Consider the following 27733-nt stretch of genomic DNA (forward strand, 5'->3'; position numbering starts at 1 on the left):
GAAGAACGAGAGTGACTCCATTGAAGAGAATGAAGGGAAGGGTTATAAGAAATGAGATTAGAGAAGTAAGAGAAAGCAGATTATGCAGACCCTTACGATCATGCTAAACATTTTTGCTTTAGCCAGGGTGAAATAGGAATCTAGTAAATAACTTAAAGTAGAAGAATAATATAATCTGACTTGTAACTTAACAGAATCACTTTGATTCAGATCAGATCAGTCGCTCAGTCGTGTCCGACTCTTCGTGACCCCATGAACCGCAGCACGCCAGGCCTCCCTCTCCATCACCAGCTCCCGGAGTTCACTCAGACTCACGTCCATCGAGTCAGTGATGCCATCCAGCCATCTCATCCTCTGTCATCCCCTTCTCCTCCTGTCCCCAATCCCTCCCAGCATCAGAGTCTTTTCCAATGAGTCAACTCTTCGCATGAGGTGGCCAAAGTACTGGAGTTTCAGCTTTAGCATCATTCCTGGGGATTACAAAAGGACTGAAATGGTACAAGGTCAATAACTGGTGGCTCTTGTAACAGATGAAAAGATGATGATGACTTGGAGCAGCCTGGTAGCAGTGAGTGTGACGTGAAACAGTGAATGTTGGGTATATTTTGAAAGTAGAGATGAAAAGATATGCTGTTGAAACTGATAAGATGTGAAAAATAAAATAAAAAGTTAAGGTTGAAATCTAACTTTTCAACTATGGAGCTGAAATAAAGAAGAATTTAGGAATGATTGCATGTATATAATTGTTTGGTTTATTTCTTTTGTTTTGTTCACTAGAGAGCAGAAAGGCATATCAGAAGCTCATTTTTTTTTAACATGTTCAATTTAAGATGTCTATTAACCATCCAAGTGGAGATGTCAAGTAGATAATTGGATATACAGGTCTGAATTGATAGGAGAGGTTTGTGAGGAAGAAATGAATTTGGGAGTCATTAGCATATAGATGAAGAAGCATCAACAAAAGTGACTGAGAAAGAGCTGTCAGAAAGTAGAAGGAAAACTAGGTGAATGTGGTATCCTTCAAGTGGTGGGATGCGGTGGGAGCGTGGGAGGGAGGCTCAACAGAGGGGATATATGTATACTTACAGCTGATTTGTTGTATAGCAGAAACTAACAACATTATAAGGCATTTATAATCTAATAATAAAAAAATGAAAAAAAATATTTCAAGGAGGAGAAAGTAACTGTCTGACGAATGCTGTTCGTAGGTCAAGAAAGTTGAGAACTAAGAACTGACTGCTGGATCCGGCAATGTGGTATTATCCATAGCCTTGATAAAAGTAGTATCGAGTGGAGCAGAGAAGTATGAACACAAACTTGCCATTAATGAAAGTTTTTGTTCACTAGGGAAAGATAAATTTAAAATAGTGAATACAGACAACTCTCAAGAAGATATGCTGCAAAGGGATAGTGAGTAATAGGGGAAATAAATGAAGAGAAAACAGGATCAGGAACGTATGGCTTACTTTGCTATTTTTAAAGAAAAGCATATAGGAAATTATGTATATGTAATTAAATATACAGATTGAATTAAAGTCTAAATAAAATTTTTAGTAGTTTTAACACTATATTATAAAATTAACCATTTTTGTTATCTAAGTAGGACACATTATTATATTATAAGGTCATTAAGTTTGCATGGTCTAATGAAATGTAACTCTTTTCTGAAGAGTTGTGGTATGTGAGTACCTCACCATCCAGGGATTCTCTACCACAGGCAACTAACATCCAGTATATAACAATAAAATCTACTGTCTCTCTAAAGTCATACTTCTACTTGTATTACTACCTTGATGAGCAACATTCACCACCCAAATTCCCAAACCTGGAAATTCCCCCAAGCAACTTCCTCTCCTAGACTTCTCACATCTATTTAATCACTAAGTGCTATTAATTTCACCCCAATTCTTTATGGAATCCATCCTTTTAAATTCCACTGACAGTATTCTAGGAAATCACTTCCTGACCAAATTACGAGAATATGCTCCTAAAGTGATGCTCTTACCTCTGATATGCTTTGTTGTTTCTACAACCCCATCTGCCTATCCCAAATCATAAAAATGCCAATGTGATAAACTCAGACACAAAACAAATGACTTCAGAGCCCTGCTTAAGACTCCTGAATTACATCCAAGATAATGTCCAAACATCTTTGGTTGACCCTGAAGCCCTGGGAGTTGGTAACTGCTAGTATTTCCAGACTCATTTCTTGCTACTTCCCCCATCAACATTCACACCATGCTTGTATTAATAGAGCTTCTGTAACCACTGGGTTTCTAGTCCTGAACACAGGTTGTTACATCTATATAGAAAAATCAGCTCCCCCCATCTGCAAATGAGAACTCAACCTATAAAATGGAAATTATAATCAATTTACTAGATTATGAGAGACATGCAAACTGTTTAACCTTAACAAATCATAGCTATGTTTTATTTTCCATAACTAACAATTACCATAATTTAAGCTTTTTTTCTTTCAGTGTGTGCCTTTTAAATCTGTTTTTCTGAAAACACATTATGGCTTTTATGTTGTTTATAAACATTATCAAACCATAAAGTTTCACTGTTGTTTTCTTTTAGTTCTTCAGTGCAGGTATTTGCATTTCTGGGAAATTATAAGAAGGCTTCCAATTATATTGTATTTTTCTTCATTTCTTTTTAATTTGCAAATAAGAGTACCGATTTCCCCTGACATTCATGCTATTAGTCTTCTAAGGATGCTATTATTTTGTTGACTGATAGTTCATTAATAAGTATAATTATCATCCGACATGTTGCATCTTAAATTATCCAGTAATTGCACGTATATTAGTTTTCAATTTTGTAAATTAAGCTCTTGAAAAGACACTCTTCTCTTTTTTTTACCAGGTAATTTTTTAAAGAATTAGATTTGTGAATCTACTTTATGTTTTGTTACTGCCATATTGTAATAATAATGTCAAATTTCATAGTCCTTTCCATGAATACTCTGTTATTTAATATTATGTTTAATATATAAACTATTGTGCTTTTATGTTAAATTTACCATATGATACAATTTTTGAAAAAGACAAAACTAAGAAGTATTTGGTTTTATGGGCACTGTGGTTAAACAATAAGGGCCAGCTGAAATCATCTGGATATATTCTGAAGGAAAAAAAGTAGCCTGGATTTCAAGGTAATATATGCAAGAAAGATTTGAGGAGTCTCAGTATTCACCCCAGTTTAAAGCTGTTTTTAAGGATAAAGGCACACACCTCTATAAATATATATATACATATATATTTAAATTTTATTAAAGATATTTTCTTTATTTCTTCTGCCAAACTGTTGAAGAAAATATATATTTCTTTCTAGATATAAATAATTACAGAATTCTCCTAAGGAATCAAAACATATTTTTCTTCTTTTTTATATTATTTCTTTTCATTTAATTTTCGTTCAGCCATATTTCTCTTCATGTCTTCTCTCTGCATTTTTATTTTAAATCACATACATTATATAAGACAGGGGCCTCTGATTTATACCATCTGGGACCTGAGATTTGGATGTGGGCAATTTTGTAGTATTTATAAAAAGAATATATTAAAATTACCCATAAGCCCAAATTCAATACACACACTTACCAACATAACTCTAATAAACAGATCATTGGATTTTAAAGCTAGACGAGGCCTTCGAGAGCAGAGAATCCAACCTCTACTCATTGAAGGAAAACAAAGTGAAGCTAAGGAGTTTTAATTCACTGGTCAGTCACTCAACTAACTAAAAGAGAACAAGGAATTAGACCCTAAGATTCCCTGAAGCCAAGTCCTGTGCGTTTTTAATGTTCTCTCATGATATAGACTTCCAATATTAGTCTGTCACTCTGCACAAGGTGAAAATAGATTTAACTGAGTTTGCTGTGTGCCTGTGAAGCTGCTAAGCATTCATTCATGAAAGCAAAACTGGGAACCTATGAAATTTCATTATCAGAAGCCTTTTTCCAAGGCTGCCTTTTCTGTCTGCTCACATGTTATATGCCTAGGGCAGTGTCCTCCACAGGCAGTAGCTATCAATCCCTGACAATTTTTTTAAGAAGCAACAGTGCTAATTTTAGGCTACTATATTAAAGAAAATAACAATTTCTTACACAGTATCTAATGATCTTGGATATTCTTTGCAGATTTTATTTTCATGTTTTGTCTAAAACCACTTTTTCCATGCTCAGAGAAATCTGTAGACAGTAAGTTTGGAGTTTGAAACGTGTGCTGCGACAGACCTCAATTAAGAGGGTTTTTTTTTTTGTTTTTATGAAGAATAAGGAACAGCAGATTATCCTGACAGAAATCCCAGAGGCAGTGAACTCTTCATGGTAACTGACTACAGTGGAGCAGGAAAAGCTCAAGTTTCCTCCTCCGTTTATCCTTATGCTCTAAAAATTACCAACGAAGCCCCATCAAGAATATTTTGTGTGATGATCCAGCAAAGTATGCAGTAAAGGAGGAAAAGGAAGAACAGGACACTTCCCGAGAGGGTGGGGGAAAGAGGTTCTGTGAGCTTTCCCGCGTGATTAGAGCTAAGGAAGTTGATCTCTTTTCATGCCGTGGATGTGGCTGCTGCAGTCACGCCTCCCGCTGCCAGCCCAGCACCAGGATCTTAATCAGTCACTATGAAAACTCATTAGCTCCACAGCAATGAGCCTTCCACTGCTGAAGCTTGGCGCTGTGCTTAGTACCATGGCAATGATCTCAAACTGGATGTCCCAAACTCTCCCATCCTTGGTAGGACTGAACACCACGAGGCTATCAACACCAGATACCTTAGTAAGTCACTCTGGTGGGTTTGGCTGTCTTGGGAAGTAAGTGCATTAAAACAGTGGGCTTTTTTTTTTTTTTTTAATAAACTGCAAAGGCTGAGATTTTGCTTCTCTATTCACAGGTCTACTTCAACGATACAGTATTTATGTGGTAACTATAGTCATGGCTATTCTTTTACGAACACTTTAAAGTTACATCAAAGAATAAATGAACTGCCTGAGAAATTAGCTGTGACAGGAAATACTAGATTCATTAAATTCTTAATGCAAAGCTTTATTTTATATTATTCTGAGGTTTTAAAGGATTCTTTCTTTTTAAAGTGTGTTTTGTTTCTTACGATTTCACTTCTTTTAACATATGTAAAATCCTCATAATTTGTCCTACAGAGTATGCTACAGAGTATATTCTAGCTAATCTAGTTTTACTATAGCAGGCTCTTCTTCAGAATTCAATTCCTGTGTTTGAAATGTATTCAGTCAGAGAAACCAATCTGTACTAAATATGAATGAATAATAATAAAAAAAAAAGCTCAACAATTTAAAGCCTGACCAAAAAAAAAACCTTTTCTTTTTTTTTTGAGCTAACGATCATGAACAACAGAAAACTTACTTAATACAATCATCTCCCTGTGTTGTTTGATAAAGACTTCTCCTGTCACAAGTTTAACTCCTGTACTCCTGTAGTTTTTGCTCATTAATGTTTTTTTAACCCTTCCCACATGATAACAAATGTCTTTTCTCATAGTTTATGAAACATGGTTTAGTTAGCAATACCCGAAAATGTTTCAAATAAAAACTATTGTTTTGTCAAATAGAAGGTTACAAATTAAAATAGAAGGAATATCCTAGAAAAACAATTTCTATGTTAGCAAATAAAAATTACAGAAATCATTAGTATTGGGAGTCCTTTACTTTTTTTTAATCTTTTTTTATCATTGGACTGCTCCAACAGATCAGAAAAAGTCAGATACTTCAAAAGAAAAAAAAGCAATTCGCCTTTAAGACCTGTTTGCAGTTACTACTAATAATTACTCTATCAATCAATGTATAATTAACTGAGTAGAGTCAGATCAAATTAATTACATAATTTGCCAGCAACACCCAGTGCTCAGGGCACCAGCAGAGCACACGTGAGGCACAGTGTGACCTGCTTTCACATCTTAACCTCCCTCAGTCACTGCTGCTGCCTCAGTGTTTCCATGATTGAGAATGCCCTCCTTCCCTGTATGATGTGTGTGGCAGGAAGGATGTAAAAGGGATTATTCATAGTTATAAAGAAAGCATATAACACAAGCTTATTGATGTGGCAGCAATAAGCAATGACAAAACAAAAAATGTAAACTATTTAATATTTACCAAACCAAGTATCTTCAATGTTCAAGTACCTGGTGATTTTTAACTACTTAGTTTTTGAATTAACTCTTTCAGGAAATGAACCATTGAAGCAATTCATGAACAAATTATATTTCAAACATGGTACCTTGGTTCTGATATATATGTATATTTTTGCATCTATAGATATTGGTTTGGTTATCTTCTATTTATTGTTGATGGAGGAGAATCAACTTTCCAAAGATTCGTTTAGGGTTTCTTACTCATTTATGAGTTTAAAGTAAATTCATTCCTTTACTTTCTGATTAGCAATCTTGGTTGAAAAATATAAAATATTGGTATGGCCTACAAATGTTCTAACACAACCGAATCTTGCTTTGAGTGACAAAAAACAAACTAGAATTCAGAGAAGTTTACACTATGGTATTCACTGCTGCTGCTGCTGCTAAGTCGATTCAGTCGTGTCCGACTACGTGCGACCCCAGAGACGGCAGTCCACCAGGCTCCCCCGTCCCTGGAATTCTCTAGGCAAGAACACTGGAGTGGGTTGCCATTTCCTCCTCCAATGCATAAAAGTGAAAAGTGAAAGTGAAGTCGCTCAGTCGTGTCCGACTCCTTAGCAACCCAATGGACTGCAGACTACCAGACTCCTCTGTCCATGGGATTTTCCAGGCAAGAGTACTGGAGTGGGGTGCCATTGCCTTCTCCATGCTATTCACTAGAATGGAGAAATCAGGTTACAAAAGTGTATGCGAGTGAGTGTGTATGTGTTTCTATGTGCATGTTTTACTGAAGTGCAAACTTTACAGAAGTACTTTCTCCATCTTAACTATACAAGATAATTGCTCATATCTTAGGATTCCTATGGTGAAAAATGAATGAATATATATTTCCTAGATTAAGATCATTAAATGTTAACACTGGAAAAGATCTTAAAAACTATCCAGGCCAGTTATTTTTGCATTACTTTTGGCAGTGGTGCCTCTTTTTTTTTTTTTTAATTAAAACTTATGTAATACATGCAGAATAAATATTTGTTGAATGAATCTTGAAGTGGAAATCTAATATATAAAACAGGTTATGGGTCAAAAAATAAATGATGGAGGAGTGAGGCCTTACTGGGCCTCTACCATCTGTTCCCTCCCCACATAATCAACCCCCTTCCCTGATCAAAATACCTCCAAGGGAACCTTAAAACTCTCAGAAGCTTAGCTGGAAATATGACTGATCTAATCCAACCTCCTTATTCTGCAAGTGGGAAGACTGACTTGCAGTCTAAATGTGTATGCAACTAAAAAGAGTTCCCCTCTCTGGTTAATGGCAGAGCCAAGGGTGGAAGCAAGCCACCTGACTGCAGTCCTGGCCAGGGAATTAATCTCACACACCTTTGCTCTCCCTACTTCTCCCGGACCCTGGTGCCACATGAGAGTCTCTCTACCTGGTAGACAATTCCCTTTGTAGCAAGCAGAGCTATGATGTCCAGCCCTTCTCAAACTCTATCTATATTCACTTTAGGTGGTACAAATGATATAAGCCTGAAACATCCCCCAAAATGAATGAATGAATAAATAAATAAATAATGTTCAGTCACTCAGTCGTGTCTGATTCTGTGCGACCCCATGATCCCAGCACACCTGGCTTCCCTGTCCTTCTCTATTACCTGGAGTTTGTTCAAACTCTTATCCATTGAGTTGGTGATACCAGCTCAAATAAATAAATAATGCAGGTCTTAACATTTGTTTTATGAGAGTCTGTGGGATGCACAGATGGCAAAAAATGCAGATTTACACAAATATGGATATGGTCTTTCAGAGGTAGTATACATTTGATTGCTCAAAAGCTTAAACAGGTTTTTAAATTTCCAAGATATTTTTGTTAGTAAGTAAGTTAAACACAGCTCCTTATTAGGGGAAAAAGCTCTCTGTTTCTCTTAGAATCTTGAAACGTGCCTTTATCCTTCTCTTTGGCCCTGTTTTCTTTTCCTTCTAATTGTTCCAGCCTTCGGAGGAGCTGTTGTCTGCAAAGGCAAAGCCTTGGCTCTGAAAAAGCTCAGGCTCCCTCTGGCACATCTCTCTGATGCAGAGTAACTTCCCCCTGAGGCTGAGCTTCTGAGAAATCCCCCATGCTGTGGATTCCACACCAGGAAGAACCTGGTAAAAAGCAATTAGATAAGCACAGGACATTCGGCTCACACCAGCTGTTCTCAGTCAGCCCCACCGCTGTGGTGGAAGAGGCCTCGAGGGGACCTTGGGCATAAGTGATTTGTTTTGCTACATTTTCAAATAGCTTCTCCTCACAAATAACTACTTCAGTGAGGCAGTCACTTTTAAGTTCTGGAAAAGGAGTAGACTACCTAACACAAACTCTCAAAGCTTTCCAACTTTCTTAACTCACCAATTTTATTTTCCGTTCTGGATGAAAATATCTGACTTCTCTGTTTTGTACCACTATTTTACTCCCCCAAATCCTTAGGCAATGTCCATTTTGTGAAAGACCAACTAAACACATTAAGGAGATGGATGAGAGAACAGAATGGTAAATCTTGAAAGACACAGAGAATGTGATAATTGCCTTTGTAGAGTAGAATTGTGAAGTGGGTAAGAGAGTAGATTTGTTCCTGTTTAATGGCACCCCACTCCAGTACTCTTGCCTGGAAAATCCCATGGGCGGAGGCACCTGGAAGGCTGCAGTCCATGGGGTCGCTAAGAGTCAGACCCAACTGAGCGACTTCACTTTCACTTTTCACTTTCATGCATTGGAGAAGGAAATGGCAACCCACTCCAGTGTTCTTGCCTGGAGAATCCCAGGGACGAGGGAGCCTGGTGGGCTGCCCTCTACGGGGTCGCACAGAGTCGGACACAACTGAAGCGACTTAGTAGCAGCAGCAGCAAGTACTTAAAGAAGTAGGGCCAAAGGGGAAAATTACAAAGAGATCCAGTCCTTCAGGTTTCCACCAATGAAATGGACTGCCTATGAAAACCTGAAATTCCTATCATGCAGAGTTTAAGTGGAAACACAACCAGAATACACAGAAGTGCCACTGAGTGGAAAGACAGTCCCAGGTACGACTTCTAAGTCTTTCCCAACTCTGTCATTGTGATTTCCAGAATACGAGCAGAAATGATCAACCAACCTAACTTTGATGATGCCTTCAGTCTTTTAACTGTTTGTTCTGTATTTATAGTTGTTTTTCATAGAGCTCTGAGGTTCTCTTCAGTGAAGAATATACATTTCTTATTTCAGTTCCAACTAGTCTCATAAGAAATGGGAAGAGAACTGCAATGCAGTGACATCTTTATTAACACATCCTCCATAACACAGCTTCTTTTAGCGGGGTCTGTCAGCATCTCTGTAATTTCTGTCCTCACATTTCTTTGCTCCCCACAACTAAAGCCATTAGCATGCTAAACCACATTTCATTATCCGAAACCAAACGTATCCTCAGACAGAAAATTTATAAGGAGTTTTCATCAGGTATCTCCTCTAATGCATCAGGTATCTCCTACTGTAAATCAAACAGGTTTTAGTAAACAGATTTTTTCCTACTTTATTTTCCCCTGCCTGTACACCACTTTTAGTAGCTAAAGCCCTTATTCTTTTTGCCTCAGTCTGTACTTTTAAGAAATGCCCAGGCACTCAGCATAAAACCTGAGACCTAGCAATGTGCAACTAGTTGATTCTGTCCTCTTCAAAGGATCAGGATTCTGTCCCTTCACCTGCCTCTGCACTTGTGTCCTGCCAAGACTACTGCTAACCACTCCTCTAGAGTTCCAATTTCTGCCTGTTTCCACAATTTGGATAATGCCGTCCACCTGCCTGGGTACACGTCCTCTACAGTTTTTTCAGCTATTGGTGAATGGACAAAGGCACTTATCTGCAGGGCATAAACATAAATAGCTCTGGGCTGAAAACTGGAGAAAAACTGGTATAAGTCCCATAGATGCCACTTACTAAACAGGTGACTTGGAAAAAAATTGCTTAAGTTCTTTGAATTTCAGATACCTCATAAATAAGATGATGCCTATTCCTAAGGATAGGTGGTTCAAAAGAAGTGAAACAAATACAAGAGAAGGGATCTTATAAAAAGAAAAATATGCTGAAATATACAATAATTTTACTTTTACCCCAGTCTTCAGGATCTTTCTTTTCTGTTACAAAGCCCTTGAAGTTCTGAGAGCTTCTCATGCAGTAATAGCTCTATATTTATAAAGCATAGGTTTGTAACTAAATTATAAACAAAAAACCCCAACTTGAAATCCGATTGTTAAAATTATCATTTTAATTCTCCTCTTTAGAGCATTCTTAAATATTTCATGAGTTTGTAATATTAAAAACTGCTAAATAGTTCATTTAGTTCTTCTAATTAACACAAAAGGTTCAGAGAACTGCATCAGTAATCACTGTGCATAGCAATGCTTTGGGTAGTAATAAACCCCTGCACCCTCCAGGTCCAAGCAGTCAGCTCCTTGGGAGTTCAGAAAATGCTATGAGGATCATCTTCACTATACAAAAAAGGGAATTTCAGACAACTGGTGGTGCAGTGTGGTGGTTAAACTTTCAAACTCTGATGCCAGACTGCAAGTATGCAAATCCAAGCTTTGCTGATTACCACCATCATGACCTTGAGCAAATTTCTTACTGTCTCAAATTCGCAGTTTCCTCACCTGTAAAATGGGCAGAATGATACCATCTGGTCCATAGAGTTACTGTGATATGCAAAGGCAGTAACGCATGTGAACTGCCAACTGAAGACTAGGAGCTCCATAAATGTTTCTATTACTATTACATGAGGTTCATGTTGACACTTGAGGAATCATTTTTCTTTTTAAGTTAAAATGGGAGCAGGTCTTTTCTCACTGGTATCTAAAACCCATCTAAATATAACTCTCTACCTGAGGTCTTAGTTGGTTTTATTTTTACCCTCTTTTCAATGCCAGTATGGGTGCCACAAATGAGGACACTAGAGCTACTCACAAAGCTTCCTTCATTCATCACTAAACCTGACACAGAAATCTCTATCAAACCCACACAACTGTCAAGCCCTCATCTTTTATACTAGCTTATTTCTCTTTTGAGTTACCTTTTCTTGCCAAAGAGGTAAGCTGCCAAAGTTGAGATCATTCAAACTAACTCTGTATAGATAAGGCCAGGGTTCTTCTCAATAATACTTAGAAGAAGACAATTGAACGTACAAACAAGACCAGAGTCTATTCTTATTAAGCTGACACTTCAGGAAGAATGATAAATGAACATCAAATTCTACTCACCTTTTCTGCTTCCCTCATTCCAGAGAGCAACTGACACCTTGCCCAGATGTGATAAGCTTCTCACTGGTTAGCCAAACACCTGGCAAGCAAACATCAATATTAATGCTGCCAGGTTTAATAATCAGTATTTGCACTGCTGTTAAAGATATGTCAGTATTATAATTGTGCGGCCCCTTTTCCTTTATACAAAAGCTAAACACATTCTAGTGAGAAGCCTTAGTTTTCTGACACATTTGAGATTTGTGTCCAATGTCAAGAGCAGCTTAGTTGAAACTATAGGACCTATGTCAAGATATATTTGTTCCACACAGTCACTCAGCTTAAACCTTTAATTATATCATTAAAAGTACTCTGCTAAGCTGTGAAAGGTTGTTGTTGAATCACGCAAAGACATCGGGATTTTTGGCCCCCGGAGGAGATTGAATTCAATCCAGGGCCAGAGACTTGATCGCTCAGAGCTTTTGTGTAATGAAGTTTTATTAAAGTATAAAGGAGATAGAGAAAGCTTCTGACATAGGCATCAGAAGGGGGCAGAAGAGTACCCTCCTGCTAGTCTCCAGCTGGATGTCATATAGTCCCTAGAAGTCTGTTAATGAAAGAAAGGAATGTCTTAAAACTCAGAATGGCACCAGGCCCCTCACCCATAAGATATATTTTGGGATAATCTTGGCACCAAATGATTTATCCTGGGCCATAAAATGATTAACTTGAATCTTGAAGGGTAGACCACCATACAAATTGTCTCATTTACATAGATTAGGGGAACAATATCTGAGTATAACATACTGGTTTGTCAAGTAGGTTCTGAGCCAAGAGGCTGAACCGACTTGAAGACAGAGTTTGGGGTAAATGCATAGTACATTAGCATAGCTTAAGACAAACATTTCCATAAGAAAAAGGCATTGGTTAACTTCAGGTGAAACCAGGTGTCATTATGGCAACACAGTATTTAAAGAGAAACCTTTTAAATTTGTATAGAGAAGGAAAAAATATCGCTAGTTTGTTTCCTCCTGCTGCTTAAGAGAGAGAAAAATGTCTGACACTTACAGGCTATTTTCTCCATTTTGAGATCCCTGGCCTTCCTGCCTGTTACCCTCTCAGCTGTACCTATCCCCATTCTGTAGATAATCTCTTTGCATTTTTCTTCTTATTTAAAAAAAAAAAAGACTATCTTTAAGATCCTATCTATTCTAGTCATATATAATTCTAAGTACATGTTTTCTATCCTAATCAGTAGTCAGGCATAAATGCTAGAAAGAAGGAGCAAGGGGAATGGAAAAAAAAAAAAAAAAGAAGTGGTAATGAATCCAACAGCCCAGAAATAAATGGCAGCACAGGATACTTCTATGAATTATCTGAAAAAGGAGATTAAAAGGTAGGTTTGGTATCAGTTGCTTTTCATTACAGACCAAGGACAAGGACTATGACATCTGAATTTCATAAGTTTAAAATTTATAGCCTCTGCATGATTGGTGTTGGAATGACTTTAAGCACCCTGTAGTGATTATCTCTAAAGCTCTTGAAAAAAAAAAAAATCTGTGTGTTGGTTGATGGTATGTGATAAGCCATGGCCTGGGAGAGAATAGGAGAGTATATCTGTTCTGCAAATTCCAAGACAGTAGATTCTACAGCAGCTCTGTGTAGAGAGTTCAGCCAGGCTGAGTTTGCTTAAGAATCTGCTTCCTACCAAGTAAAGTGCCTCAGTATACATTTAGGCAAACACACCACTGCAGTTACACCAAGCATTATGCAAAATAGTTCTCTGCTGGTCACCATTCACCTCCTTGTTTCTAACCCCACCTCAGTCCTTCTCTCATCCTCCTTTGTTCTAGTCCCTTCAGCCTGAGTCTTTAAATACCTTCTTTTATAGACAAAATGCATCTCTCTCTTCTCCAGATCATTTAAGAAATACCTCCTTTTATTTTGATTCCCTGGGAAACATAGAGGAGAAGGCAAAGAAAAGCCGAAGAATTTCAAATCCCAGTTGCAGAAGTTAGTCAGAGCTTAGCTAGAAAGAGGCCCACCAATTTATCTAGTATTTTCACAGGAGAAAGAAACTCAGACGCAAACTGGATAGTCTGTCTATGTAACATCTGTTATGTAGTTTTTTCAGTATCCATATGATTGACCTTTAAGAATAATTATCTAGATGTTCAGCATCATATTAATATGGCCATAACATTGGAATTAACAGCAAGACAATATAGCTATACAGTCTAATAAGGGAGCCACTGTGGCTACTGGAATGTGGCTAGTCCAAATTGAGGTATGCCATGAGAGTAAAATGCACAATCAATTTCAAACAGTGTGCAAAAAAGGAGGAAAAACAGTGTAAAATATCTCATGAATATTTTTATATTGATTATACATGTTGTATATATATGTATATATATAATATTTGTATATATCAGGTTAAATAAAATATATTATTAAATTAATTTCACTTATATCCTTTTATTTTTTTAAACCTGCCCACTAGAAAATTTAAAATTATCCATGTGGCTCTCAATCTATTAAACAGTACCACTCTTGCTTCATACAAAACTCTACTGCATATAAGCTGCACATTCTTAAGCAGGTTAACTAACTTTCTCTTCTGTGAAATGGGAATAACTATTATTCCTCATTCTTGGCATCCTTGATTGTATCCTTCCATTAGCAAGTCAATGCATGTGAGCTGTCCCTTGGAATAGGGTCTAATCTTGAGCAGGCAGCATTCCTCAGCCTCAACAAACCCCAGAGAGAACTCAGTTGAAGGTCAAGCCTCTGATACCCTCAGCAGTTGGAGGAATGAAAAAGTGTCTCTCTGAAAACTGCCTCAAGGCAACCACAATTTCTGATTGTCAATGCAGAATCTATGCTCACAGCACAGCTCTTCTGAAAAATAACTAGGCAAAAATGAGTTACTTATTTTTGTACTTGATAGAATGTAATTAATATAGCAGACAGGAAATAGCCAATATATCCCATAGTTGGATATAGACTAATATTTAAACAAGACATAAGAAAGATAGATAGTACCACTAGACAATGCATATTAAATGCCCAGTGAGTAGTACAGAAAATCTTTCAGAAGAGGCTGAAACCATGTCTCAGTCTCAGATGTTCAGATCAGATCAGTCACTCAGTCATGTCCGACTCTTTGCGACACCACGAATCGCAGCACGCCAGGCCTCCCTGTCCATCACCAACTCCCGGAGTTCACTCAGACTCACGTCCATCGAGTCAGTGAGGCCATCCAGCCATCTCATCCTCTGTTGTCCCCTTCTCCTCCTGCCCTCAATCCCTCCCAGCATCAGAGTCTTTTCCAATGAGTCAACTCTTTGCATGAGGTGGCCAAAGTACTGGAGTTTCAGCTTTAGCATCATTCCTTCCAGAGAAATCCCAGGGCTGATCTCCGTCAGAATGGACTGGTGGATCTCCTCGCAGTCCAAGGGACTCTCAAGAGTCTTCTCCAACACCACAGTTCAAAAGCATCAATTCTTCGGCGCTCAGCCTTCTTCACAGTCCAACTCTCACATCCATACATGACCACAGGAAAAACCATAGCCTTGACTAGACGAACCTTTGTTGGCAAAGTAATGTCTCTGCTTTTGAATATGCTATCTAGGTTGGTCATAACTTTCCTTCCAAGGAATAAGGGTCTTTTAATTTCATGGCTGCAGTCACCATCTGTAGTGATTTTGGAGCCCACAAAAATAAAGTCTGACACTGTCTCCACTGTTTCCTCATTTATTTCCCATGAAGTGGTGGGACTGGATGCCATAATCTTCATTTTCTGAATGTTGAACTTTAAGCCAACTTTTTCACTCTCCTCTTTCACTTTCATCAAGAGGCTTTTGAGTTTCTCTTCACTTTCTGCCATAAGGGTGGTGTCATCTGCATATCTGAGGTTATTGATATTTCTCCCGGCAATCTCGATTCCAGTTTGTGTTTCTTCCAGTCCAGCGTTTCTCATGGTGTACTCTGCATATAAGTTAAATAAACAGGGTGACAATATACAGCCTTGACGAACTCCTTTTCCTATTTGGAACCAGTCTGTTGTTCCATGTCTGGTTCTAACTGTTGCTTCCTGACCTGCATACAAATTTCTCACGAGGCAGGTCAGGTGGTCTGGTATTCCTGTCTCTTGAAGAATTTTCCACAGTTTATTGTGATCCACACAGTCAAAGGCTTTGGCATAGTCAATAAAGCAGAAATAGATGTTTTTCTGGAACTCTCTTGCCTTTTCTATGATCCAGCGGATGTTGGCAATTTGATCTCTGGTTCCTCTGCCTTTTCTAAAACCAGCTTGAACATCAGGAAGTTCACGGTTCACATATTGCTGGAGCCTGGGCCACTGCTGAGTTTTCCAAATTTGTTGGCATATTGAGTGCAGCACTTTCACAGAATCATCTTTCAGGATTTGGAATAGCTCAACTGGAATTCCATCACCTCCACTAGCTTTGTTCGTAGTGATGCTTTCTAAGGCCCACTTGACTTCACATTCCAGGATGTCTGGCTCTAGGTCAGTGATCATACCATCGTGATTATCTGGTTGGTGAAGATCTTTTTTGTACAGTTCTTCTGTGTATTCTTGCCATCTCTTTTTAATATCTTCTGCTTCTGTTAGGTCCATACCATTTCTGTCCTTTATTGAGCTCATCTTTGCATGAAATATTCCTTTGGTATCTCTGATTTTCTTGAAGAGATCCCTAGTCTTTCCCATTCTGTTGTTTTCCTCTATTTCTTTGCATTGATCACTGAAGAAGGCTTTCTTATCTCTTCTTGCTATTCTTTGGAACTCTGCATTCAGATGTTTATATATTTCCTTTTCTCCTTTGCTTTTCATTTCTCTTCTTTTCACAGCTACTTGTAAGGCCTCCCCAGACAGCCATTTTGCTTTTTTGCATTTCTTATTTTTTGCCTCATTCCATAGTTCATCAGGCACTCTATCTATCAGATGCTCAGTTGTGTCCAAGTCTTTGAGACCCCCAAGGACTATAGCCTGCCACAGTCCTCTGTCCATGGGATTTTCCTGGCAAGAATACTGGAGTGGATTGCTATTTCCTCCTCCAGAGGACATTCCTGACCGAGGGACTGAACCCATGTCTCCCATGTCCCTTGCATTGTACGTGGATTCTTTACCACTAAGCCACCAGGGAAACCATAAAGTGAAACTGAAACTCTCTCAGTCATGTCCGACTCTTTGCCAACCCATGGACTAGACAGTCCATAGAATTTTCCAGGCAAGAATACTAGTGTGTGCGGCCATTTCCTTCTCCAAAGGATCTTCCCAACCCAGGGATCGAACCCAGGTCTCCTGCATTGCAAGTGGGTTCTTTACCAGCTTAGCCACCAGGGAATCCCAAGGGGAAACCATAAGGGCTGAATAATTGAAGGTTTATTAGGGAGGTATTTCAAATAGAACAAAATGAGTAAAATATACAAAGGTGTGAATCTAGGTGGGCATGCTTTCAGGACACACCAAGACCAATTTGGATGGAAAAAAGTTTCTTATAGGAAGATACAGGGGGTAAAACTAGAAACATAAATAGGAGGCAGACTGCAATAGAATAGAAACATCATTTTGAGATAAGCTTCTAGGGAGGCAGGTGATAAGTGCATAAAAGTAATCTGGGAAGATCAATATTGCCAGAGTAATTTGGCCTCTGCCAAAATACTGTCTTTAACTCCTCTGAGACTCTATATCCTTTGCGAAATAATGTTGGTCTAATTACTTTTACCCTGTGTTCTCAGGTGATACCTTTCCAGCTTTATTAATAATTGACCCTTCAATACATAGGAAGCTCTCTGGGAGAGAATTTTGCTTCAGAAGATTACACATGAACAATAATCATAAAATATATATATATACTACTAATTACCATTTGTGTTGAAAAAGACAAACTAACAGATCTTACGCAGAAAGACTGGTGATATGTGATTAAGTATTTAGCAGATACTTCTAAAGTTGCATTAAAATGTCCAAATATGACAGAAAGCATTAGGGAGTGGTGTAGGATAAACAATCAATAATATACAGTCAAAATCAATAATATGGAACCAAAAGAAAAAGGTGGAGTCTCCTTCTGTCCATTGAAAAGGAAGTTGTAAGTGAATGAACATGTGCTGCCTACTTGAATTGTTCAATCTCGTTTTTAACTTAGAGAAAAACTATTTAAGAGAAAACTATTTAGAGAAAAACTGTAAAAATAAAAAGATACTTTGCCTAAAATTATGCAAACTCATGCTCTCTTTAACTCTCTGTGTGTTTTGTATGTTTGCTGTTGGTTTCCTCAGACTCAGATTAGTCCCAAAGAAGGGTGGCAGGTATATAGCTCAGCACAGGATCCTGATGGACGATGCATTTGCACAGTGGTTGCTCCAGAACAAAACCTGTGTTCCCGGGATGCCAAAAGCAGGCAGCTTCGCCAGCTGCTGGAAAAGGTAGGTGTCCTCTATCCCCTGTGAATATTCTTACTGAAATCTACCATTCTTTGTAAAGGAAATATGGGAAAGCAGGTTAGCGTAAGGAGGAGTCTTTCAATTTTTCCCCCTTCTCAAATAAATGTTTTACCCCCTTGAAAGCAGTACCTCAAGATTCCTGCTCTACTGTTCTATTTATGACTCTTACTGTTTCCAATCTTGCTCTAAGACTAATTTCCATCATATTTCTCAATATCCAATTGATCTCCCCTTAAGAAAAAAAACAGTACAAAGCCTTATTCCTGTGTCAGAAATTTAGCCTCAGCTGTCAAGATCACACTAAACTCATTGAGCTCATACTTTTGGATCTCATTAACAACCTTGCAAGGAAGTAAAAATAATGGCATACAATATGCAAGCTATCTGGACAGATAATGAATAATTCTAAGTATTTATCATCATCCTCTAAGTTATTCCTTTGAACATTAAGTTCTTCAATTTCATTCAAGAGCATTCTCTCCATATAATTTACTTAAGCTGGATCCATAACAATCAAATGCAGAATGCCCTTGATTTATTCTCTTTCACAGATGAAAGTCATCTCATGAAAGGTTATTTATGTTTAGTTTAGGGACAAAAGAAAAAAAACAATGAATGGTTCTTTCAATTTTTCTCATTCAGACTTTCACTGTGTCAGTCCCTGAATATAGTTGGACAGCCGGAGTGGCCAGACTCATGGAAGGATGACAACATATTTGAACTTTAAATACCCTTGGGGATAATAAGATAAATTAGGTAGTATGTGTTTTCAGAGGATATCATGCTCAACAATTCACTCTGTGTAATATCATTTCCATGATCATCTACACAATTATGGCACAAAATAGGAAGCTTTAACAGAAAATAGAGAAACTAGAAAAATGAAAGCATTGAATCTGTTAATACAGACATTCCTATTTTATGGAATTTAAGCTGCAGTAACTCTCTTCCACTGCCACATAAATAAAATAACTTTCCTCAGTGCACATTATTTGAAAGTGTTTTGATGCCCTAAGATTTTAAGAAGATTTTTTTTCATATTTTCATACAGAGATTAGTCTTTCTGATGCCCTTATCCTCAGAGTTATCATCATCTATTTGCTCTCTTTTCTTAAGACTCTTTTTAAACAAGATCCAGTCTTCCCTGTTCCTTCAAAATCTGTCTCCCAGACAAGAGCAAATTTAATTGTCATTCAAGTTAATGACTCCAGCTATCACCTGTTAGAAATCATGACATATGAACTATGGTTATTCTTGTGTATTGTTTTCCAATCTAGATTTTCTTTATATCTCTGAAAAAAATTGAAACATGCAGTTTAGTATTGTTTGGTTACTAACGAAATTAATTAGGCTGGTAAAAAGATTTAATCTTTTAAGTCCAATTTTGCTTTTCTATTAGTTTGTATTTCTTCTCAGATTACTTTCTACTCCAATCTTCTTTTCTACACACAAAAAATATCTTCTTTCTACAAGTTTGATGAGAAACATTTTCTTAGACATGACTGTCTTATTTGTATTACTATTTTAAGTATATTATTGCATGCTATGCTAAGTCACTTCAGTCGTGTCTGACTCTGTGTGACCCCATAGACGGCAGCCCACCAGGCTCCCCCGTCCCTGGGATTCTCCAGGCAAGAACACTGGAACAGGCTGCCATTTCCTTCTCCAATACATGACAGTGAAAAGTGAAAGTGAAGTCGCTCAGTCGTGTCCGACTCTTAGCAACCCCATGGATTGCAGCCTAACAGGCTCCTCCGTCCATGGGATTTTGCAGGCAAGAGTACTGGAGTGGGTTGCCATTGCCTTCTCCAATATTATTGCATACACACATCTAAAAATAGACATTGGCTCAAAAATCAGTTGAAAAATTAAAATAAACTGGGAAAGTCAGGAAGTAGATAATACTCTCTACATGTCCAGAGTGAAATGTATTCCAGAGCTATAATAAAACCTAAAATTTGTGAGGGACGAATGAGGCAAGAAGAGTACAACTACAGGTAACCGATTGAAAGCAATCACTGAAATTTATATGACCACACCATTCAATAGGCAATTTGTTTAGCTTTAAAGAAATTCTAGAAAATTACATCTTTAAAAATTCAATACCTAAATGACAAAAGACAAAATTTATTAACAGTATCTTCAGTTCAGTTCAGTTCAGTCACTCAGTCGTGTCCGACTCTTTGTGATCCCAAGGACTATAGCCTACCAGGCTCCTCTGTCCATGGGATTCTACAGGCAAGAATACTAGTGTTGCCATTTCTTTCTCCAGGGGATCTTCCCATCCCAGGGATGAAAACTGGGTCTCCCGCATTGCAGGCAAATTCTTTACTATCTGAGCCACCAGGGAAGCCCCTATTGACTTCATAGCTTTACAAATATCCAAGGTACCAGACAGCAAATAGAAGCCTGGCCATTAAGTAGCCCATTTCACTATTAACCAAAGGATTGATTTAATCATATAAGGGAATACTCATAATAAGAATAATATTAATAACAATAGTTCCCATCTATTATATTTGTATCTGCTCCATTCCAATTTCATAGCAGGCAGATGTCCTTCGAAGTTTACATAAAAGGAAAATGGTGCTCTTTGAGGCTAAAAACCTTATCATTGCCACTCAATCAGTAGACTGTGAATCCATACCAGATCAATTTTGCATTTTCTAACACCATGCCAGCGTCATTCAAAATGCCACTTATGGTACCCACAATTATTTAATACAAGCTCTGTAAAATATTTTAAACAAGTACATTTATACTTCTAAATATTAGAAAGATTACAATTGGTTTTACAATACATCAGGCCTTAGTGTGTCCCAGCTAAAATCTTTTACCTAAAAAAAGTTTGTCTGTCAGCTATTTAGCTTCTCTGTACATACCTCCATTGTCTAGGTCAATATTGCCTAAAATGTGATTTTTGGAAAAGGAAGCTGGTGACATCCTTCCAATAAAATAATTTTAAACAACAGTACATGATACATCACTCTTGAAGATTTCCATCACAGAGTTTAATATTAAAGGATCTGTGGAGACCTACAGTAGTGAAATACCTGTTTAGTTGTGTTAACCCCAATGCTATCCAAGCATATTGAACTGTAGGGCTTTATTATTAATTTTTTAAGTAGCCTCTGCACTAATCATGGCCTCTCTGGTGGCTCAGACAGTAAAAAATCTGCCTGCAAAGCAGAAGACCCAGCTTTGATTCCTGGATCAGGAAAATCCCCTGGAGAAGGGAATGGCAACCATTCCAGTATTCTTGCCTGGAGAATTCCATGTACAGAGGGGCCTGGCCAGCTACGGTCCATGGGGTCTGCAAAGAGTTGGACACTAATTATAAATGGGGGTGAAAATCTAAGTTAATTTGTGTTTAAGTTTAGAAAGGACTCAGATATTTCATTTATCCTAATTAACAGGATAAATAAAGAATTAAAAAAAAAAAAAAAAAACAACTATGAATGAAGGGGGACAATAAGCTTGCCACACTGTGGAGAGAGACATGAGTAGGCAGCTGAATGGAAGAACATCAGTGATAAGCAGACTAACAGAGGAGGAAGTCTCCTTCCCACAAGTGTAATGCTGGTGGGGGTCCAGTCTCTAGTCTCAGCAAGAAACTGATTCTCAGTGGGTCTCCATGACCAGTGGGAAAGTAAATGGTCTGAGGTACAGCCATCAGGAAGAGCAAAAGGCAGCCCAGAACCATCCTTCCCAACTAGACTATTCCATCTCTAGTCACACCCCAAAGGTAGTTCTTATAATTATATATGATTATTCAATATTGAAGGTCACAATTAAGTCTCAGCAAAAATTCTCTCAGTACATTTTCCCATAACACAAATAAAGTTGAAAATTAACTTCATAGGGTAACTTAGAGGCAAAATAAAAGAGAGAGTGTTTTAACTATCCAAAATATCTCACTTGTCTATCAATTTCTAACTCTGTGTGCTGTGCTTAGTTACTCAGTCAGGTCCGACTCTTTCTGGCCCCATGGTCTATAGCCCACCAGACTTCTCTGTCCACAGGGATTCTCCAGAAAGGAATACTGGAATGGGTTGCCGTGCCCTCCTCCAGGGGATCTTCCTTAACTCTGTGGACTCTGACAAAGTACACAGAAATCCTAGGAGAATATTGGCCATGCAAATGATGACTGTCTTCATAGACAAATACCGCATTTAAATGTGTCAAGTGTTTCTTTAACACAAATGGCTTTTCCTCTTTCATGCTTTCATAAGGGAGCTGAAAATTATTTTGAAAGCACTGCATTTATCTAAGATGCAGTCACCAGGCTTTCAATGTTGCCTCCATAATTTTGTGCTGAATCAAAGATTTTTTTAAACAAAGCTTTCTGAATGTAGGAATGATAGTAAATTAAGAAATATTTCAGAGCCATGTAATACTATAGCCTAACCAATGACAGGAGAAAGATATATTTCTTAAAATATTAACTTGTTATCTTTTACTGCTACTGAAAGCCAAAGATAATTTTCAGATCTGTTCAGTCGCTCAGTCGTATCCTACTCCTTGCGACACCATGGACAGCAGCATGCCAGGCTTCCCTATTCATTACCAGCACCCAGAGTTTACTCACACTCATGTCCATTGAGTCAGTGATGCCATCCAGCCACCACATGGTCTATGTCCCCTTCTCCTCCTGCCTTCAACCTTTTCCAGCATCAGGGACCTTTCAAATGAGTCAGCTCTTCACATCAGGTGGCCAAAGTATTGGAGTTTCAGCTTCAACATCAGTCCTTCCAATGAACACCCAGGACTGATCTCCTTTAGGATGGACTGGTTGGATCTCCTTGCAGTCCAAAGGACTCTCAAAAGTCTTCTCCAACACCACAGTTCAAAAGCATCAATTCTTCAGCGCTCAGCTTTCCTTATAGTCCAACTCTCACATCCATACGTGACTACTGGAAAAACCATAGCCTTGACTAAATGGACCTTTGTTAGCAAAGTAATGTCTCTGCTTTTTAATATGCTGTCTAGGTTGGTCATAACTTTTCTTCCAAGGAGGAAGCATCTTTTAATTTCATGGCTGCAATCACCATCTGCAGTCATTTTGAAGCCCCCCAAAAATAAAGTCTGCCACTATTTCCACTGTTTCTCCATCTATTTGCCATGAAGTGATGGGACCAGATGCCATGATCTTCATTTTCTGAATGTTGAGCTTTATACCAACTTTTTCACAGTCCTCTTTCACTTTCATCAAAAAACTCTTTAGTTCCTCTTCACTTTCTGCCATAAGGGTGGTGTCATCTGCATATCTGAGATTACTGATATTTTGCCTGGCAATCTTGATTCCAGCTTTTGCTTCTTCCAGCCCAGCGTTTCTCATGATGTACTCTGCATAGAAGTTAAATAGGCAGGGTGACAATATACAGCCTTGATGTACTCCTTTTCCTATTTGGAACCAGTCTGTTCTTCCATGTCCAGTTCTAACTGGTGCTTCCTGACCTGCATACAGGTTTCTCAAAAGGAAGGTCAGGTGGTCTGGTATTCCCATCTCTTGAAGAATTTTCCACAGTTTGTGGTGATCCACACAAAGGCTTTGGCATAATCAATAAAGCAGACATAGATGTTTTTATGGAACTCTCTTGCTTTTTCGATGATCCAGTGGATGTTGGCAATTTGATCTATGGTTCCTCTGCCTTTTTAAAACCAGCTTGAACATCTGGAAGTTCATGGTTCACTTATTGCTGAAGCTTGACTTGGAGAATTTTGAGCATTATTTTATTAGTGTGTGAGATGAGTGCAACTGTGCAGTAGTTTGAGCATTTCTTGGCATTGCCTTTGGGATCGGAATGAAAACTGACCTTTTCCAGTTCTGTGGCCACTGCTAAGTTTTCCAAATTTGCCGGCATATTGAGGGCAGCACTTTCACAGCATCAAATTTTAGGATTTGAAAGACCTCAAATGGAATTCCATCGCCTCCACTAGCTTTGTTCATAGTGATGCTTCCTAAGGCCCACTTGACTTCATATTCCAGGATATCTGGTTATAGGTGAGTGATCACATCATCATGATTATCTGGGTCATGAAGATCTGTTTTGTACAGTTCTTCTGTGTATTCTTGCCACTTCTTCTTAATATCTTCTGCTTCTCTTAGTTCTATACCATTTCTGTCCTTTATTGAGCCCATCTTAGCATGAAATGTTCCCTTGGTATCTCTAGTTTTCTTGAAGAGATCTCTAGTCTTTCCCATTCAATTGTTTTCCTCTGTTTCTTTGCACTGATCCCTGAGGGAGGCTTTCTTATCTCTCCTTGCTATTCTTTGGAACTCTGCATTCAAATGGGTATATCTTTTCTTTTCTCCTTTGAGTTTTACTTCTCTTTCACAGCTATTTGTAAGGCCTCCTCAGACAGCCATTTTGCTTTTTTGCATTTCTTTTCCATGGGGATGGTCTTGCTCCCTGTCTCTTGTACAATGTCATGAACCTCTGTCCATAGTTCACCAGGCACTCTGTCTATCAGATCTAGTCCCTTAAATCTATTTCTTACTTCCACTGTATAATCATTAGGGTTTTGATTTAGGGCATACCTAAATTTTCTAGTGGTTTTCCTGACTTTCTCCAATTTAAGTCTGAATTTGGCAATAAGGAGTTCATGATCTGAGCCACAGTCAGCTCCCGGTCTTGTTTTTGCTGACTGCATAGGCTTTCTCCATCTTCAGCTGCAAAGAATATAATCAATCTGATTTCGGTGTTGACCATCTGGTGATGTCCATGTGTACAGTGTTCTCTTGTGTTGTTGGAACAGGGTGTTTGCTATGACCAGTGTGTTCTCTTGGCAAAACTCTATTAGTCTTTGCCCTGCTTCATTGTGTATTCCAAGGCCAAATTGCCTGTTACTCCAGGTGTTTCTTGACTTCCTACTTTTGCATTCCAGTCCCCTATAATGAAAAGGATATCTCTTTTTTTGGGTTTGGTTCTAGAAGGTCTTATAGGTAGTCATAGAACTATTCAATTTCAGCTTCTTCAGCATTACTGGTTGGGGCATAGACTTGGATTACCATGATATTGAATGGTTTGCCTTGGAAATGAACAGAGATCATTCTGTCATTTTTGAGATTGCATCCAAGTACTGCATTTCAGACTCTTTTGTTGACTATGATGGCTACTCCATTTCTTCTAAGAGATTCTTACTCATAGTAGTAGACATAATGGTCATCTGAGTTAAATTCACCCATTCCAGTCCATTTTAGTTCTCTGATTCCTAAAACGTCAGCGTTCACTCTTATCATCTCCTGTTTGACCACTTCGAATTTGTCCTGATTCATGGACCTAAATTCCATGTTCGTATGCAATATTGCTCTTTACAGCATCAGACCTTGCTTCCATCACCAGTCACATCCACAACTGGGTGTTGTTTTTGCTTTGGCTCCCTCTCTTCATTCTCTGGAGTTATTTCTCCTCTGATCTCCAGTAGCATATTATGCACCTAACGACCTAGGGAGTTCATCTTTCAGTGTCCTATCTTTTTTGCCTTTTCATACTGTTCATGGGGTTCTCAAGGCAAAAATACTGAAGTGGTTTGCCATTCCCTTGTCTAGTGTGCTACATTTTGTCAGAACTCTCCACCATGACCCATCTGTTTTGGGTGGCCCTACGTGGCATGGCTCACAGTTTCATGGAGTTAGACAAGTCTGTGGTAATTTTACCCAATAGATAAAAATAAGATAATTTTACCCAGTAGATATTTATTGAGCAATTATTCCATCCCTGGTTCTGTGTAAGGTCTCGGGAGTAAAAGGTATGAATAAGACACAGCATCTAACCTCAGGGAATTTACAGAAGGACAGCCACTTTTGTGCTTCCCATTCACACACAATTCACAATTAGGTTAATATAAGTGAGATTGTAGTATGTCTTGAAAGACAAGATTTGCAAAGGACAGGACTATCCATTAAGACAGCTGAAAGAGAAACAGAAAAATATGACCTCTGGGGAAAAAATAGTGGAGGAACTGAGGCAAGCCAAAGCAGAAGAATTCACTACCTTTTCTGAATAGTCTAGATCTGAGGGATGTATTGACAATGGGCTCTTTAAAACTAGCTGGTCCACTAAGCTCTGTGACTTTACCTGATGACAGAAATTTGTCTCTGAACAAATCATCCCTTTCTTATTTGTAATTCACAAGTTTCACAATGAAAATAAGTTTTTATGTGTTATATAAATAATACATGTTTATTTTAAAACATATGGAATAACAGATAAAAATATATTAAATGAAGCAAGTTGAAAATGAAAGTCACTCAGCTGTGTCTGACTCTGTGACCACATGAACTATAGAGTCCATGGAATTCTCCTGGCCAGAATACTGGAGTGGGTAGCTGTTCCCTTCTCCAGGAGATCTTCCCAACCCAGGGATTGAACCCAGGGTGTCCCGAATTGCAGGCGGATTCTTAACCAGATGAGCTACCAGGGAAGCCCAAATGAAGCAAAACTCACCTGGAATCTCACCATTTTTGACCATGCTTTCATGTATTCATTTATGTAAGTAAAAATATAATTCTATGCAGATGGATTTCTATATAATAATTACCAGGGACATCTTTCTGCAATATTTATTTTGTTACTTCTCTTCTCACCCATATCTCACCACCCACCAGGAAAATAATATCAACCACCTAATATGTACTCTTATAATCCTTCCATATCTTGATGCACATCATTTAAAATTTTTCATTTTGTATTGGGGAATAGCAAATTTATAATGTTGTGACAGTTAAAGGTGAACAGCAAAGGGATTTCCAGGTCTTTTCAATAGTACCCTCTCCAAGTTAGGAGGTGTCCCAGCCCTACTACCATTCGTCTTGCTCAATTCAGCCTCACCCCTGGGAGTATAGCACATGCAGCCTGAAGTGACTGTACTGGAATAAATGCATTCTAGATCTGTTGGACACTTCACTACCCCCAAAATTGCTCTGCATCCCAGACTTTGAGGATGTCAGATTTAGTACTGATAGAAACAACTTATCTTAACATTTAACAGATTGAGCCATCATAAGCTTACTAAGCCCTGGAATGAATATTCTTTTTTTTTTAATTTATTATTATGATATATCAAATTCTTATTTATATTTAGTCATTTCTAATGCTAGAATGTTCATTTTATTATTTCCTGCCTAGCAGTAATTTTCTTTTGCTACATTATTGGAATGTTTCGTATGAAGAATTGCCTTCTGAAAGTATGTCCTGTGGAAATGTAATTATGGACTTGGCACTGACAGTTTTATTAGTGGGAAAAACTGATTTTTTTTTTTTGCATATACCTCAGTAGTATAGACAATAATGTACAGCCAGTGTTCTTGTTTAACAGGTTCAGAATATGTCCCAATCTATTGAAGTCTTAAACTTGAGAACTCAAAGAGATTTCCAATACGTCCTAAAAATGGAAACACAAATGAAAGGGCTGAAAGCCAAGTTTCGGCAGATTGAAGATGACCGGAAGACACTAATGACCAAGCATTTTCAAGTAGGTGTGACTTCAGCTGTCTTATTAATACAAATAAGACACTGAGTACAACGGACAGCCACCATGACACTCAGCTAGAAATAACTGTTCATCAGCCCATATGCATAAGGTTCAAGACTCAATGGGGACATCAATCATCTCTCCACTGAAACTGACCATTAGCTGGTTGGAATGCATAGAAAACTTACTCTGAAAACAGCCTCACCCTCCTTGAGCTAGATGGATATTGTGGATAGATTTAAAGGCATTTCAATGTGTATGCCAATGGGAAATATAGGAAAATCAATAACTAAATTTGTCAAAGACTTTATGATGATTTTATGCCTTGCTAATATGAGGAGAAATATAGAGAATATAAATTATTAAAAGAAGCAATAATACCACCATTATTAACTGCACATAGAAGAGGGTTGGTTTCACTATTTACAAATAA

General features: G+C 38.1%; 1 protein-coding gene across 2 annotated transcripts in view; it reads left to right on the plus strand.

The window, feature by feature from the left end:
• The window catches only part of OLFM3 (olfactomedin 3), a 221555-nt gene that overhangs the window by 161677 nt on the left and 32145 nt on the right, over positions 1 to 27733 (plus strand). Inside the window, exons 1-3 of one of the 2 annotated variants that reach the window (XM_010830963.1) lie at positions 4656 to 4784; positions 17659 to 17805; positions 27145 to 27300. In XM_010830963.1, the coding sequence (XP_010829265.1) occupies positions 4656 to 4784; positions 17659 to 17805; positions 27145 to 27300 (432 nt within the window). Of the gene's footprint in view, positions 1 to 4655; positions 4785 to 17658; positions 17806 to 27144; positions 27301 to 27733 lie in introns of those variants that run through there. The other variant, XM_010830964.1, reaches the window with a different exon arrangement.

The sequence above is a fragment of the Bison bison genome, unplaced genomic scaffold, assembly GCF_000754665.1.
Source record: "Bison bison bison isolate TAMUID 2011002044 unplaced genomic scaffold, Bison_UMD1.0 scf7180017864519, whole genome shotgun sequence".
Lineage (NCBI taxonomy): Eukaryota > Metazoa > Chordata > Mammalia > Artiodactyla > Bovidae > Bison > Bison bison.